Raw genomic sequence first — 17,402 nt, forward strand, 5'->3', positions numbered from 1 at the left:
TGCACTTTACTGCCTGCCCTGCTAGGAGGTGGGGCCTCAGACCATAGTGCCATCAGGCGCACTTAAGCAGCCCTTGTAGACCGCTACTTGGGATGCCATTCCGGGGGACTACAGGTCCCAGTCTACACTTTGCTGCCTGCCCTGGCAGGACGTGGGGCTTCATGGGACACTCGCAGGCGAGACAAGACTGGGCCTACTCTCTTTGCTCCTGAATATTTTGTGATTCCAGAGGGATTCCACAGTGAGTGTCAGTGCAATTTTTCATAAGGTGAGAGTAGTTGGATTTATTTGGAACAATGGGCAAGCATAAAACTGATGGCACTGCTGTTGCGCTGTCAAAACAAATGGTTACCATTAATAACATGTTGGAGAGGGTGTAGGAAAGTAGCACCTTCCTGACATAGTTGCCCCCACTTTTTGTCTGGTGTCAGTGTGTTTAGATCGTAGTACACTGGGATGCTGCTAACCAGGACCTTAGTGTCAGTGTTTTCTCCCCTAAATTGAGTTGGTAAGTAACTTTTACACCCCACAATTATCATACTGGTGCACCTATGTAAGTCCATAGTATATGGTACTTATGTACCCAGGGCATTGGTACACCAGGTGTTCCCCGTGGGCTGCAGCATATATTGTGACACCCAAACTGAACTGCCATTGCAGCCTTTGTGAAATGGTGCATGCTGTGAGAAAGTAGCCTCTTTCTGGCAAGGTTACCCCCAATTTCTGCCTGTTTGTCAGTGTGTTTTTACTGTGTCACTGAGATCCTGCTAGTCAGGACCCCATTGCTCATAGGTTGTGGCCTACTTGTCAGTATGTTTCACTGTCTTTGTCCTGGAGTCCTGGAGTCCTGCTAATCAGAACTCTAGTGCTTATGCTCTCTCTGGTTCCAAATGTGTACTTACATACTGGTAATCCAGTATTCCACGCCAAATTGGTATACTGGACCCCACTTATAAGTCCCTAGTACATGGTACCTAGGTACTCAGGGCACTGGGGTTCCAGTAGATCCTTATGGGCTACAGCATTTCTTTTGCCGCCCATAAGGAGCTCATACAAACACTTCTTAAGCACTAGTTCACAGCCATTTTCACTGCACCAGGTCACTTATAAGTCACCTATATATCTAACATTCAGACCCTGAAGGCTAAGTGCATAGTACCTGTGTGTGAAGGCACCCCTGCACTAGCAGAGGTGCCCCCATGTCGTCCAGGCCCATTTTCCTGGACTTTGTGAGTGCAGGGACGCTGTCATAAGTGTGCACTAAATATAGGTCAATGCATATATGTAGCTTCACAATGGTAACTCTGAATATGGCCATGTAAGGTGTCGAACAACTGGGAATTGTACCCCAATACTGATTCCAGTATTGGTTACACAATCCTATGCACACTGGAGGCTCCACCATGGCCCCCAGTACTGCCATGCCAGTCTTCTGAGGTTTTCACATCAGCCCCAGTTGCTGCCACCTCACAGGCAGGCTTCTGCCCTCCTGGGGCTTGAGCAGCTCAATCTCAGGATGGCAGAACAATGCATTTCCTTTAGGAGGGGGGTGTTACACCCTCTCCGGTTGGAAATAGGCATTACAGGCTTGGGAGTGGTATCCTCCCAGAGCCTCTGGAAGTGCTTTGAAGGGCAAAGATGGTGCCCTCCTTGCATAATCCAGTCTATACTGCTTCAGGAACCCCCAGCCCCTGCTCTGGTGTGAAACTGGACAAAGGAAAGGGGAGTGACCACTCCCCTATCCATCACCACCCCATGGGTGGTGCCCAGAGCTCCTCCAGAGTGTCCCTGGGTTTTGCGATATTGGATTCCAAGGTGTTGGGATACTCTGGGAGCATCTGAGTGGCCAGTGCCAGCGGGTGATGTCAGAGACTCCTCCTGATGAGTCCATACCTGGTTAGGTGACCAATCCGCTCTGAGGGCTATTTAGGGTCTCTCCTGTGAGTGTTTCCACAGATTCGGATTGCAAGACTCCAGCAGGAATCCTCTGCATCCTCCACTTCATCTTCTACCACGGATCAAACGCTGTCTGCTCCAGGAACTCTGCAAAACTGCAACAAAGAAGCAAAGACGACTTCTGCAACCTTGTAACTTTAGCTCCTGCCAGCAACTGCAACAGTTTCCAGGTTGTGCATCTTCTAAGGACTGCCTGTCTTTAGCCTGCACCAGAAGAACCGAAGGAATTTCCCGTGGAGTGACGGAGTCACTTCTCTGCTTCAGCAGGCACCTCTCTGCAGCAACGACCGGTGGCTTGGACCCTCTCTCCAGACGACAGGCGTGGATCCAGCAACACAGGTGGTAGACAAAAGTGCCTCGGCAGTCCAACTGTCCAACTTTGGTGGAGGTAAGGGATTGCCTCCCCACGCAAGACAGTACCCCAATGCACCGCGTGACTTGCAGTTGCTAAAGCTTGTGTGCGACCTTCCACAAAGTTCTTCGTGCACAGCACAGCTTAGGACCCCAGCACTCCATCCTGCCACGCACAGCTTCCTGAGTGGTTCTCTGGTGGCGTGGGAATCCTTTGTGTCATGCTGTATGTGCCTTTATTTGCCCCTCCTTTGTCCCTGTGCTGTGGGACTCCTGTGCGCGCTGCCTGGCCTTCTGAGGGCTCTCTGAGTTGCTTAGAGCCCTCCTGACTCCCCTCCTGGGTGGAGGCCACCAGGTCCCTCCTGGTCCCGGGCAGCACCATTTTCCGCTAATCGCGAGCTTTGCAGGTGCCAAGGCTTATCGGCGGAATCCAGCGACACAAACCAGACTGCATTCATCCATCCGGCGTGGGACATCTTCTGCACCAACCAGGAACCCGCATCTGTCTTCTCGAGTGCAATACTGACTTTGTCTTCTCACCGGTGGTTCCACTATTGCATCTTCACCCGGGTTAGCATGGGCTCCTGTTCTCCCTGGACTCTTCAGTGGTTCTTGGACTTGGTCCCCTTCTTCCACAGGTCTTGAGGTTCAGGGATCCATTGTTGGTGTCTTGCAGTCTCTTCTGGTTCTTGCATTATCTTCTATCACGACTTCTGGTGTGTTTAAGGAAACTTGCTGTGCTCTAGTCCTGCTTTCCTGGGCTCTGGGGTAGGTATTTTACTTACCTTTGGTGTTTTCTTACACTCCCAGCGCACCTCTACACACGACACTTGCCTAGGTGGGAAACCGACTTTCGCATTCCACTATTTTAGTATATGGTTTGTGTTCCCCCTAGGCCCATTGCAACCTATGGTGTTCTTCACTATTTGCACTATTTTCCTACTGTGTACTTACCTGTTTCTGATTACTAGTGTATATACTTTGTGATTTACTTACCTCCTAAAGGAGTATAGCCTACAAAGTATTTTTGGCATTGTGTGACTAAAATAAAGTACCTTTATTTTTGCAATGCTGAGTATTGTCTTTCATGTGTGTAAGTATTGTGTAACTACAGTGGCATTTCAAGAGCTTTGCATATCTCCTAGTTCAGCCTTGGCTGCTGTGCCTACAGCTAACTCTAGACAGCCTGGCTTCTAGATAATGACTACATTTAACTAATAAGGGATAACTGGACCTGGTATAAGGTTTAAGTACCTTTGGCACCCACTACAAAGCAGGCCAGACTCCTACACATGCACCTATCCCCACAGATATAATGTTTGCCTTATAGCTTGGTCACTGCACTCTGACCCTATAAGTCACCCCTCTGGTAGGCCCTTCAGCCACAGGGCTGCATGGTTCTCAGTGTGAGGGCTCCTCGGTATGAGCAGAGGTGCCCCTACAAACCCTAGAGTCCATTTTCTGTGTTTTGTAAGTCTCAAGGTATGTAGTGGACACTGGTCAACACGAGATGCCCAACAACATATTGGCTTCACCAAATCTAGGCATGTTTGGTATCAAACATGTTGGAATCATGAAGCAACACCAATTCCAGTGCTTGATATCATGTACTCTGGAGATTCCCTAGGGGATCCCCCGTATCTGCCTGTACAGCCTTGCACGGTCTGCATGCTAGCCGGCGCTGGGGCCGACCCCAAACACTGTTCTTCTCTTCTGCTGCTGAGGCTAAATTGGACAGGCGAAGGCAGAACAAGGGATTTCCTGTAGAGGAGAGGTGAGACTTCTTTAGAAATAGGTGTCGCTGGGCTGGGGTTGCCGCTGAGAACCACCAGACTGATTTGAAAGGCACATTTGGTGCCCTTCTTGCATAAACTTGTTTACTCCAGTGCAGGAGCCCCCGGCTCCAGTTCTGGTGCGAAACCACACAAAGGACAGCTACTCCCCTAGGGAGGTGCACACAGTCGTGCCACGTGGCCATTTTATTCTGCCACCCAGGAAAGAATATGAGCAGAGGTCCCTGGGAACATCTGATTGGTTAGTCTAGCTTGGCGATGTCCCTGACTCCCCCCCCCCCACACACAGGTGGGTCACTGCAGTTAGTGGCCAACCCCCTTTCTGGGTTATATAAGGGCCTTCCTGAGGGTGGGACTCCAGATTTGTCTGCAGGACTTCAGGAACTGTCTGCAAGTCTTCTCTGCAAGACACTTCTGCAACCTGGATGCTGGACCCGCTGATGTTCTTCTCTGGAACTAAAAGCGAGACTGTAATCAGTAGGAGGACTTCTACTGCAACTTTGTTTCCAAGTTCTGCAAGACTTATGCAACTCATGTGGCCATGCATCATCTAGAGCAGGGGTCTTCAAACTGGGGGCAGGCCCCCCTAGGAGGGCCCCAAGTGATTCCAGGGGGGCCACCAGGCTCTGGCCAAAAGAAGCTTAGAGCTTTTTTTAAGCAGGGAAATAACGAGCAGCAGTAAACCGCACTGTAATGGGCCATCAATAACATCTTTTGTCATTTAAATCCTAGCTGGGTGTATGCATCAAAAGGAAAGTGGCTCCAATATGCCACAAAAGCCCCACCCTCATTTCTAATCACGCTGTGGATAATGTTACATGTTAGTAGGGCATGTATTTGATTGCATTTTTATAAACGGTAATTGAACTTACCTGCATTGTTTAAGTAAGCCTAAACATGTTTATACACTGCCAACTTATAGAATAATTCTGAAAATTTTCTGAGGGGGGCCAAATGATTTGTTTTCCCACTGGGGGGGGGCACTAAAAAGTTTGAAGACCACTGCTCTAGAGTTATTGGGACTCTGTCTGCACTTAGGAAAGCAAGAAGGAATCTCCCTTGGAGTGGAGTCACTCCCCTGCATCTCACAGATGATGACCAGTTTGTGAATCCAGCTTCTCCATGGACTCTTCAAGGCTCTACACAGGTGGTGGTTCTGTGGCTCTCCAAAGGTCTGCCCTGTCTACTTTGCAACTGAGAAGTCTGAAGCCCTCGCTGGAGCTGCTTGGCTAGAACCCATGAATTGATGGCTCTTCAGTCCAAAGACCTCCTAGCTCCAAGAAGCTCTGGCTTCCAGCACTCTCCAGCTCCAAGAACAATGTCCTCTCTACAACTCTTACAACGTGGGCATCTATCTTTGGTGTGCTGTTGAGGCCTCCCTGCAATTCCCTTTGCCTGCTGCAAGAGGGTCCTTCTGGGGGCTCCATAGGTTCCTGCTGTCTCCTGCTTGCTGACGGCTGGTCCTGACCTACCTTCAAAGGTTGGGTCACCTGGACCTTGTTGGTCCCCACAAATCCTGCAAACTTCATGCAACACTTCCCTGCATTTGACAACGCTTATAGGTGGTCCGGTCACCACTGACCCCTCTGCAGTTCGACGACTGGCATGGGACACCTCATAGACGACTCCAGGGGTCTTCCTGCATCATCTGGACTCTTCAGCTACACTCCTTCCTCCACTGTCTAACAGGCAAGCATCCTTAGGAAGTATGGACATTGCACTCCTGCACAGCCTGGGCACCTCTGGGTGGTCTGGACTCTGCCCCCTCTCTCCTTAGGTCCGCTTCTACAGGAATCCATGCCTGGGTTCCACCAACCAGGTCCACTGTCATGATAGCAGCTGGACAACCAAGGTTTCCATTGGCTTCAATGGACGGTTCCGACACATTTTCACCCCTATGCACCTGGGCTCCCTGGTGTAGGTACTCCACTGTTCTGGGTATCCACAGGTGGGGACACTATCCAACCTTCCTTGTCCCAACGGGTTTCATTGGGTGTAGGAGAGTGGCTCTCTATGTTGTCTGCATAGTTAGACACACTGGTAGGGAGTCTAGGCAACCACATGTTGATTCACAGGGCTAAAATCTAGACCACCTAATGCTCTAATTTTTATGACATCTGGTTGAGCACCAGAGTTCTTTGCGGCTGTAGGGGGACTGCCAACGTAGACTGGGGCTTCAGTACAACCAAGCCAACAAGTGGACCCGGGTCTCACCAGGTGGGGAGACGTGGGGGCACCCTTGCTTCTCTTCTCCTGGGTCTGTGGCAAACGGGTGCAGGTGTCCAATGGGCATCGGGACTTTGCCTCCTGGTCACCAGGATTGCGGAGGGGAGGGTCTACAGAAACAGTGTGCAGACGCTGTCATGAAGTCCACAGTCAGCGTGCACAGAGTGGGCTTCTCTTCCAGAGGTCCTGGAGACCATGCTGACACTGTTGGCCCACCTTAACTAATTCTAGGCGCCTGAGGTGCAGTGGTGATGTCCGGCGTAGGGTTTTGGCAGTCCTGGTCCTCTCAGTTCTTTCTTGGGTACCTGGGGATGCAGGGGAGTAGCTCCTCCACTCCAAGGGAGTTCTTCTTGGTGATTTGTGGAACAATGGCAGCTCTCCCAGTTTCCAGGAGGCTGTAGAGGCAGGACAGGTCAGTTGCTCCTCGAGGGTCGGGTGCAGCAGGCAGGTATGGTTGGCGCCAAGTCCTGTGGGGAGTGGGCATCACCCTAATTAGAGTTCCTAAATTACACTTAATGCAAGATGGTGGAATTTCTATCTGTGTCCACTTCATGCTGGTCACCCTAGAGGTGTGTCCATCCTGGAAGGACAACGCACCTCTTGTTTAGCTGTCCAGGTGCCAGTTGGGCCCTGAGGCATGGGGTTTTGCATCTTATAATGAGGAAGGCCAGACTTACATACCATCACATTTCTTTGAAGCTCCTGCCAATTTAATAGAATAATTATGAAAGATTTGTAAGGGGGTGGGGGGGGATTATTTTGGTTTTCACTGGGGGGCGGCATTAAAAGGTTTGAAGACCACTCCTCTAAACCCTCAATGATCACTTGTGAGGCCACTTGTGGCTCTACGTTGTCCCTCTGTCATTTCAGCATCTATATTCAGCTCGTAGGCAAAATGATTGACACTCCTGGCCTGCAATTTTACACATATGCAGAAGAGACCCAGCGTTTGTCCTTGCCCATTAGTTTGGTGGACACCTCTCCAAGACTTCATTAGTGCCCAGAACATAGCACAAGCTGAGGACAAAAATCATCTATAAGTGAACTCTTGACTTAACCGACTGGTAAGGAAACATTCCTGTTGGACAATGTTTGACCTAATGAACTCGGACACGTTTCTACTGTCATTCCTCTAGTAAAAAGCCTTGGGATCAGATCAAGCTGGATAATAAGCTCAGGATGGGTCAAGTCTCAACAGTTGCTGCTGCCTGCGGTTTTCAGATGAGAGGCTACAAAAGCTCATGCCCTCCTCTTAGGTGACACTCGGTGCACTGAAATATCGATGCGGAAAGGGTGGCCAATTGCTCTACAAGATACAGCATAAACATAAAAAACCCGAATACAGCACTCAACAACTGAAAGGGGACTGGTTAACTATTAATATCAGGCACTCCATTGCACCACGAGCACCATGTTTATTTTAGCAACTTTTGATGTTTTGACGTTTGAGCTAGAATGCTGTACTTGTACTGTCGGACTTGTATAAATTGAAGAAATTGTTATTAGGGTAGAGATTCGTTGGAATACACATTATACTGGCCATAGCCTACACAGCTTGCTTTAGAAGTGGGTAGAAGTCCGCAATCTCGGAAACTCAGCCGCGATGCCATTCTGACTCCGAAGGGAAGCTGAACGTATACTTCCACCGGCAGCTCGCTCTTGGTGGCCTGGAACCACAGCAGCTGTACGTGGAGGTGAGGCTTCTGCATCAGACGTGCACCGCAGTTTTATTAAACATGTATCGAAAGTATGATCGAGAAATGTGATTTATAAATATGGTAAAATATGCACACGACAGTTTGTAAAAGTAAATAGCATCTTTATTTCGCGGGTAGAATACATATAAACAGTTTATACATTTATAAAAGTAAATAAGCTAACTCGAGGAGGCACTACACACACAAAATTACGACACCAAGTTCCTGTCACTGAGGCCTCTGTCATACACCCCCAGGTGAGATATCGAGAGACCCTGTGGAGAACATGGCGCTTGTGCCAGCGTTGTCTTCAGAGGAAGCCCGTGTGACCCGGCAGCAGCAGTGTCCACTGACATCTGTGGGAGCCAGGCCTGCGCGGGCGCTGAGCAAACCTATCCCTCCCTGCTGAGACAACGAGCCGGGCCGCGCCTTGGAACACTGTTGTGCACCACAGAATCTGAAAGTAAATCTTACTCCTACATTCTGCGCATCCTCCGGCTCCAGCTTGGTCGAATCTCTACTGTAAGGTTGAAACTTCTCTCGCTGTGATATTTGCCCTAAAGGTTCATACTAAGATCAGGTGATGCCCATTCAGAGGGGGACGAGCTATTTGTTGCAAATGTCTGTCATGTCCCTGTGGTGGCCAGTGAGATCCTTTAAGGGAGGGGTGATTTTTCTCGACCAAAGACTAAGGACGTAATCAGAGCCGGAACCAGCGTGAAGAGCGCCACTGACAGCAGCACTGTGATGGTGACCATCCCACCGGAGCGCCCCGACAGGTCTAGGTCCAACACGTCGGTCACTGAAAGATAAAAGATTTGCGGGTGAGGAGTGACTTCACTGCTGACTAGTTTTCGACAGGGCTAGTCTTGTACTATGTCTTACTAGAGACATCTCTCGCTGTTTTCGGAAGCGATGGCTTGAGCAGGTACACCGATGTTACACCATTGATCCCACACTATGAGCTTCGCTCCCCGCACACTACAGCCAGCACCTCACAGATTATCATGTACACACAGCATTCGCACATCACAGCCCCTTCCAGACCACACACTTTCCTGATAGTACTGTCATTCCCTTTCAGAGTAGCAGTTCACCCTGCTGACAGCTCACGCACACACCTCATACTATAGCAGTCACTCAGTACCGAAAGCCCTCCCACAGAGAAGCACTCACCCTTCACGGGCTAGCATTCTCCCAGCACTGGCACACCCCATTGCACACAAATAACCACACACTACCAGAAGGCTTTCTTGCTGTGTGAAAAGCGTGACGTGGCGGAATTGGTTGTGTGCGGATGCTGTGTCTGACGGGGAAGAGTCCATCTTGGATGATGGGAACGCGCCCCCCGAAGAGGTGTAACCACAAGCAAGTGAAATAAATAAAATGTATGCATGTTCAGAGTTACCCTCTGTAAAACTTACCATTTAAAGTACGAATGGGGTCGGACCAGCCAGTGTAAGCTCTTATCACGTTGTTTTCATCCAAAATAAAGAAATTCACCCTGAAAGAGAAGAATTACGTCAGCTAAGCATCATCAATACAAGATGGCGGGTGTCGCGCAGTTCATGGAGGTCTCCCGTGGGAAAGTGTTTGCGGGGTGCCAGGCGCAAGGCTGAGACAGGCTGTGGATAGGAAGTGACGTGTTGCAATCACGCAGATACGCACATTCAGTCATGGGACTGGGGAATGCTTTGCCACTGTGATGAAGTGGTGGGTTGAGCAAGGGGTATTCTTTGCACCCGCTTTGTGGTGCGGGTGGGTACGGCCTACAAGCTGAGGGCGATGCACTCACTGGGCAGAAGGCTGCAGTAGTGGGGGCGATCTACTCACCAGTCTGCGCGGAGCGGCCACCTCAACCAGGACAAACCAGAAGTATGTCCTGCTGGGAGTTGGTTGGAATATTTACACTGGGCAATAACCGGGAGGTAGAGCGGACCCCTATGTGTGTGCCCCCTCCCAGTATGCGGGTGACTGGCTCTCTAGGAGCCCAGCCTACCTTTACTCCAAGGCCACGCCAATGCGCGCCTCCATACCTGTAAGACGACGAGGGTTGCAGCGCCTTGTTGCAGTAGGCTCCCTGCACGTTGTCACAGTCTTCCGTCCCCACCTGGTAGCCGAGGACCGTGGTCAGAGTGAAGCTGCTGCTCAGGCCCTTGTTGCTCAGCTGGACCAGGTCTCGGGCCACCCTGCAGGGCACAGTGTTGAACTTGCCGGCATAGTACACCTGCGCCGTGGAGACGTTCACGAGGGACTTGATGGCGTCTGTGTCCGTCACACCTGGAAGAGGAGGCGCATCGTCAGATCGTACAGGAGCGCGCGCGGTGTGTCTGCCACGCGCAGAGCAGCGACCCCCGGGCCCGTATTACAAGCCCCTCGCGCCCCCGGTGCGCAAGGAACCTGAGCGACCAGGTTCCAGTCTCCGCGTCCGATCAACAATCTGTGATTCTGGGCAAATCACTTACTCGCTCCGTGCCTACGAAAATGAATGTGTCTTTGTGTACTGGAACGGGTGCTCGTGTAAAGCGCCCCAGGGCCTTAGGGTCGACTTCGCGCAATGCGAAACTGCAATAAAACGAGGCGGGTAGGTTTATCGTTGTCATCGCTGAATATCAAGGGATGCGCTGCCCAGAACACCATACCGGAGAGGGGGTACTGTCGCGAGTACTGCACATCTCACAGTTTACCCCCCAAGTCGCGCGTGGGCAACAACAACAAAAAAGTAATCGGATGACTAAATAGCGATGCCTTGAATCAGTACCTGGCACGGAGATGGTGGAGACCGCGACCAGGATGGAGGTGGGCGTGTACCCAGCGCCGGATACGCAGCTCGGGATGTTGGTAACAAAGGAAAAGCCCATGCGATTACCAATCATCTTGGTTTGGTTTCCGAAGAAATTGAATGTTGCTGAAAAAAAAACAGATTGTTAGGTTACGGTACCTAAATTGGCTCAAAATGGTAATCCATCTGAGAAGAAAGCGATTAATGCGGGCCATGATTTAAAACAGTGCTGGCAAGCGCTAATTGTTTACCACTGCGAGTTCAGTGGAAACAAGGTAACCTGTTCCTACAAATCGGACCTTTCCTACTTGTTTCGGTTAGGTGTGTGCGCATCATCTTGTGCCCTGCGGCCGTCCTGTGTCAGCCAGACATACGAACACTCTCATATAAGGGTGCCCCTAAAATGCAATCTCGAAATGTATTCATGAGCAAGCCCACTCACTAATACTTTCGATTCACGCTTGCCCTTGGATGAGTTAAGACTCGGAAAGATGAAATGCTGAGTGGGCCCTCCCAGAATGAGTATACACAGCTGAGCAGCGCGCGCTTCAGCCCACCGAGATATATGGTTCATTGTCGCCCACCTGGCCAGAGGTTGTGGGTGCGAGTTGTAGAACTGTCGCGGGTGAATGGCTGTGCGCCACGGACACGGAGTCTTATAAGGTGCCAAGAGCACCCGCTATATATCCTGATACATCAGCGTTACGCAAGCTGCGTAATTTTACTTATAGGACCATTCCCCGTTTACTACCACTAGGGAGCGCGACTACCTGCCCGAATACATTTCAGAAGCAAACGATAGTGAGTAAAAGTACTTACGGAGGGTGGTTAAAGAAGAGAAGGGCACCGCCGACCCCAGCCCAGGGAGCGCCACGAAGCACAGGAGCGCCAGCATCTTGGTCGTGAAGCAATGAAAGTACCACGAGCACCGCAGAGCCGGGCAATATCTGCTGAAACCGAGGGGAGGAGCCAAAGGGCACAAGGGCAGAGGGAGGGTCACGAGTCACTGACCCTCCTCTTGCCCAACTCCAGCCATCCTGGCAGAACCAGTTCGGAAAGCTGTGGGGGGTGGGTAGAGGGACTGAGGGCAAGCACGTAGGGAATAAAGGAGTGGACACGGGCGTAGCTTCGGGAGGGGGTGTAGAATGTTACACCCCCTAATGTATTGTGAGATAAATATTTGGGTGCAGGTTCTTTCAGTAGGGTATGGTGAGGTGTCTGAGACCCCTGTGTGAGCCATACCATTGACAGGCTGTTCTGATGCCCAGGGGGCTTCAGGGAAGGGGTGTATGGCCCTAAAATGCTTGCTCGAGCTCTAAATAGAAGGAGCAGCTTGCAATACCTACGTTGATTTTAGATATTTTACACGAAGAGGGCGAAACGATGCGCTACCCAGCCTGATGGCATTGCCTCTAGAAATAATTTATAAAAACTGTCCTTATGCAAACAAAGCCCCTGCCTGCGCTGCATAGAGGCGTCAGAACCAATGAATGGTAATAACCACCGGAAAACCGACGGAAAAACGGAGGAGGGGTGAGAACTCATGTTTACACGAGCACACAAGTATTTTAATAATGCAATATACAAGCCGGTTTCGCAATTTCACAAAACACACAGCGCAGCCCATCAAGTTCTGTGTCAACACCCTCAGAACGTGCCAGAAGTAAAAAAAACAGCTCAAAAGAAAAAACAAGGCATGTTATCGCTATTGTTCCTGCAGTTTTAACATTTTTAAAATGATTATACATTGACACTTGCCCAAGAGTTTTCCTTCACAGTCTCTGTTGAGTCTCTTTATGTTTCGATCCGCAAAGAAGATTATGGATTTAGCGTCAGGAAGAAAACAAATTGTGATGTGGCCTTGTTAGGCCACATTGAAACTTATGAAGCTTTAAAAGTAGGGCTCTGAAGTAAATTGATTTACTCAGCAAAGGCACATAACCAGACATTATGGCCTAGATTTACTTAGGGCAGCGTGTAACAATTCTGCACCTGCAGGCTTTTATAATCGTAGGTACATCAAAGCAATATTTTGCAAGCACCAAACCTTAGTAGATAACCCCTTATGTGTTTATATAGCATCACTTCTGTTAGAATGTTGACCAGGGGCTTAACTTGGTCAGTTAAACTGGAGGAGGGTATGAGCCCAACAATCACGCTGGCATATCATGGTCACACACATCATATGGGAAGCAGGGCGTGAGGGGGTTAAGGGGCAGTGCAAAGGGGAGCAGATAGAGATGCTGTTTAGACTTGAGTTGTAATTTAATACCTTTTTTATTTTTATTTATTTTTATGGCAGGCATTTTAAGTCAGTTTTGAAAATGTCCGTTTTAGAACTTTTGTAATAGAAAAGGGGTATGGCCTATAAAACTGTGAGGCTAGGCCGGTCAAACTACACAAAAGAAACAAAGCCAACACTATAATCAACTTAGAAAACATTATTATTTACAATGAGAAGGCAAAACCAATTACCTTTCCCTAATATTAATACATTACATTTATCCAGAACAATTGTAATTGAATAACATTTATCATACACAGAAGAACCAATAGAAAAGCAAGCAATTACCTCATTAAAAAAAAAAAAAAAAAAGTTTTGGGGCTCTGCACACACAACACCACCATACACGAAAAAGACTATAGGTGGTACATCCTTCTCCGTCCAAGCAGCCAAACTATGGAATTCATTACCCCCAACTATAAGAGCCACAGATAACTTTCTTGTCTTCAGAAAACTACTCAAGAGTTGGCTCTTTCCTTCATAACCACCTTTTTCAAACAACTATGAACTGCATATGCCTATGTGGATAAATATTTTTTTCAGATTATATGTATATTTTTATTTATTTATAGTTTCTTTGGAAAATATGTATTGCTACTATGTCATAACAATAAAATACACACACACTCTTTAAACCTGTCTAAGTATTTTTTTACCCATGATTCTAATTATGTATTGTATGTGCATATGTGTGTGTGTGTGTGTGTGTGTGTGTGTGTGTGTGTATATATATATATATATATATATATATATGTATGTGTATATATATATATGTATATATATGTATGTGTGTATATATATATGTATGTGTATATGTTTCTGTGCTTGGCATGTTCATGGATCCTTGCATGGCTCCTGTTTTTTTTTTTTTGGTTGTTATACTAGATATCTATTAATTCCTGCTCTCATCTTATCACACTTATCTACTCATCACTCTTATGTCATGTCTCTATCAAACTATCCTCCATTCTCACTCTGACTCATCTCAAATCCCTTCTACCACTTTCATCTCCTAAATATCTCTGCCTTAGCTCTTCCCTCCACATCTAACTCACCAAACCTCACTCTACCTCTGTTACCTCCCACACAACCCTACTAAATTCTCCTGCATTCATCTCACCCTGCTACTATGCTCTCCCTAAGCCTTCCACATACTCTTCCCCCGCCTCCCCCCTTTACTCATCCCAAGCCTTTGGGTTGAGTAAATGAAGGATATACTCCCAATTAACACCTCTGGATTTATTTCCTCCTCCACCCCTCCATTACTCCAGTCTAACTAACAAACTCTCATATCCGCGGCTCAAATTAACTCATAATAATACTAAAACTGTACTCATTATTTAACGATACTAATCCATCACTAATTCTTGTTGGGTTCCGGAGTAGCGTGCTACTCATCGAAAAGCGCTTCGACGCCTCGTCAGGGGTAGTAAGCGCTATATAAATATGATTACAATTACAATTACAATTGTTAGGGTTACTTAAAGACAATAACCTAAAAAATAACCAACAGTTGTAGAAATTTCAAAACTGAAGCGGAGAGAAAGAGTGTGTGTGGGTGCGTACCACTTCACAATACCCAACTGAACGCGCCTGTACCCAACGATTTACTAGAGAATGAATTTATTAGGGGGGTGTAACACCCCAAACACTCCCCGGAAACTACTCCCTTGATGTTGACCTTGGAATAGACTATTTACTGCTTTTGTATTGATCTTTAGGCATGGAGTGACTTGAGTGCTCCCATCGAAGTTAGCCTATCAGCAAGTGGGCTGCACTCTCTTCTGTCAGAGATGGAGGTCTGGCTTGTCAGCATGCTGAGCTGCTGAAGTTGCCAACTTCGATGCTGTCATTTCAACACAGTGAATGGTCTTCTGACCATTCAGGAGTAACCCCCTACACATCCCTCCGATCCCACTGCAGATCACAGCTCCACCAGGTATGTAGCTTGGCATCCCTTCACCGAGAGTGCTGTACAACCCCGGCTTCCCATCTCTGCCACTGCAGGTCATAGACTTTGTATTGTCTCTCCATTCCAGTCTGGCACTGCCCGCTGTGCAGGAGCTGGCTGACTGAATGGATCTGGGCCCAGTTTAGTGCAGCAAGGCCAGGGTCACCAAAATAAACACGCTCCACAGACACTGGATAAGTGTTTTGCAAGGTATGGGAAACTGCATGGATTTGAGCTTGCTGCAGGCGATATTCGTTTTAATAAGAGGAATCTACAGTACAAGCCGGCCCAGCAGCCCATAAAACAAGCCCCCAACAGTCAAAATGTTGCCCACACACCCACCTTTCAGAACAGCCCGTCGGGTACTGCCTGATTGCCCTAAGGGCCAGTCCAAACTTGAGCAGGGCTCTTGGTGTAATTATGGACACTCTGCAAGATTCTCTAGGAATTCTAATCCAAACTTTAAGTGAGCCATAAGCAACGCCTAAATCTGTGAATAGTCACTGAGGTACAGGAAGGAGACTACAACTGCTAATGTGACAGGAGAGCATTCCACCGCTCATCACACCTTGCACCAAAACCCTTGCCCCAGGCCTCGCATGCAAACCACATCCTTTCAACCAGGTACACCTAGATGCTGTGACGTAATCCAGGATAAACACCTAGGTGTTGTTACCTAAACCAGGACAAATATCTAGATGCTGTGACCTAAACCAGGATAAACACCTAGGCGCTGTGAGCTAATCCAGGACAAACACCTAGGCGCTGTGACCTAATCCAGGGTAAACACCTAGGCGCTGTGACCAAATCCAGGATAAATGCCTTTGACCTAATCGAGGATAAACACCTAGATGCTGTGACCTAATCGAGGATAAACACCTAGATGCTGTGACCTAATCGAGGATAAACACCTAGGTGATGTGAGCTAATCCAGGGTAAACACCTAGGCGTTGTGACCAAATCCAGGATAAATGCCTATGACCTAATCGAGGATAAACACCTAGACGCCTTGACCTGATCCAGGATAAACACCTAGACGCTGTGACCTGATCCAGGATAAACACCTAGATGCTGTGACCTGATCCAGGATAAACACCTAAGTGCTGTCACCTAATCCAGAATAGCAGCATCACGCTGGTCAGCTCCTACAGCAGCAAAATGCTTCCCACATTGGAATGAAACACTCTTCCAAGCAGGCGGTCCTCGGTGCTGCAGAGTGCTATTGATCTACCAGTGAAAGCAATGAAGCTGTATGTAAAAGCAGTTATGATGCAGTACAATACAATAAAGACACTAGTGAAGTGAAACTGATCACTCACTTGTAGCACATAACTTAAATGACTCGCTGCATAACTACCAGCCAGAGCTGGCATTTGTTTAGAGAATGCCCTGGGCAAAACCAACGTCGGCGTCCCCTACCACTTGTCCTTTGTAATTTTTTATACTGAAAATTTGGGAGGAGTAGGAGAAAAAGGAGGGGGCAAGATTAAGGAGCTCCATGAAAAGAAAAACAGAAAGCAGGAAAAGGTGCCACCAGTTTTCAGAAAAATTGTTTAAACACACTTTTCTTTGGACCTAAGTCATAGGAAAACAGCTGCAGGGAGCTCCCGCCCGTGACCATCAGGAAGTTGGTGTCCAGGGTGTGGGCACAGGTCGCGCAGGCTAGAGGCCAGCCCGGCTGCCAACAGATCCCATGGGAAGGCTGTCTTTTTGCAAAATCCTGACTTTGCAGCAACTAGCACATTGCATGCTAGGGCTGTAGGTCTCTACTCTATATTTAATAAGTAAGTGCAATCTAAATTTCAAGCATCCATTATGCTTTGCTAAACAGGATTGTCTGAAAGTCCCTATGCTGATATCGACACAGTTAAATGCTATGTCACTTCTAGCCTAAATGTAATGCATTTTTGTGAAAATGGCAGTGCATCTATCTATCCAACATTTGCCGAATGTTCAACATCAACAAAATCCCCTACCCACCCCCCCTCCCATGGTGATATGAAGCAATAGCAGCCTGTCCTGTATTGTTTAGTTAATTGTACTTTGCACAGCGGGGCATTTTTTAGCACACACGGTTAAATGACATCTGAATTTATTTTGTGCACTATTGAATGTACTAACCCAGTAAAGCACAAGAAGATGAATTGTGAGGATTTCTAGAAATAAATCCCCCATTCCTATACATGAGACTGGGAATCCTTGCAAATGCATAGATGGAGCTGTTTTTTAGCCACCTGCATACTGCATTCTGCTACATGTAAGCCCATGCTTACCAAAGGAGAAATTGAAATTACAGGTGCCAGACCCTACGTGCTGCTGGCTAAAATACTCCAGGGCTGGTAGAGGTGACCCTCATGCCTGG

At 48.1% G+C, this 17,402-nt stretch overlaps 1 protein-coding gene across 1 annotated transcript; it reads right to left on the bottom strand.

Moving 5' to 3' along the window:
- Positions 1-8,124: 8,124 nt before the first annotated feature.
- On the bottom strand, positions 8,125-11,756 carry LOC138287650 (uroplakin-2-like). Its single transcript, XM_069228260.1, has 5 exons — positions 11,625-11,756; positions 10,785-10,931; positions 10,060-10,303; positions 9,448-9,527; positions 8,125-8,825 (listed from the first exon to the last, which is right to left on the bottom strand). The coding sequence occupies exons 1-5, from the start codon at positions 11,698-11,700 to the stop codon at positions 8,680-8,682; spliced, it is 693 nt and encodes a 230-aa protein (XP_069084361.1). The 5' UTR covers positions 11,701-11,756; the 3' UTR covers positions 8,125-8,679.
- Between the last annotated feature and the right edge of the window lie 5,646 nt (positions 11,757-17,402).

The sequence above is a fragment of the Pleurodeles waltl genome, chromosome 4_1 (genome assembly GCF_031143425.1).
Source record: "Pleurodeles waltl isolate 20211129_DDA chromosome 4_1, aPleWal1.hap1.20221129, whole genome shotgun sequence".
Taxonomy (NCBI): Eukaryota; Metazoa; Chordata; class Amphibia; order Caudata; family Salamandridae; genus Pleurodeles; species Pleurodeles waltl.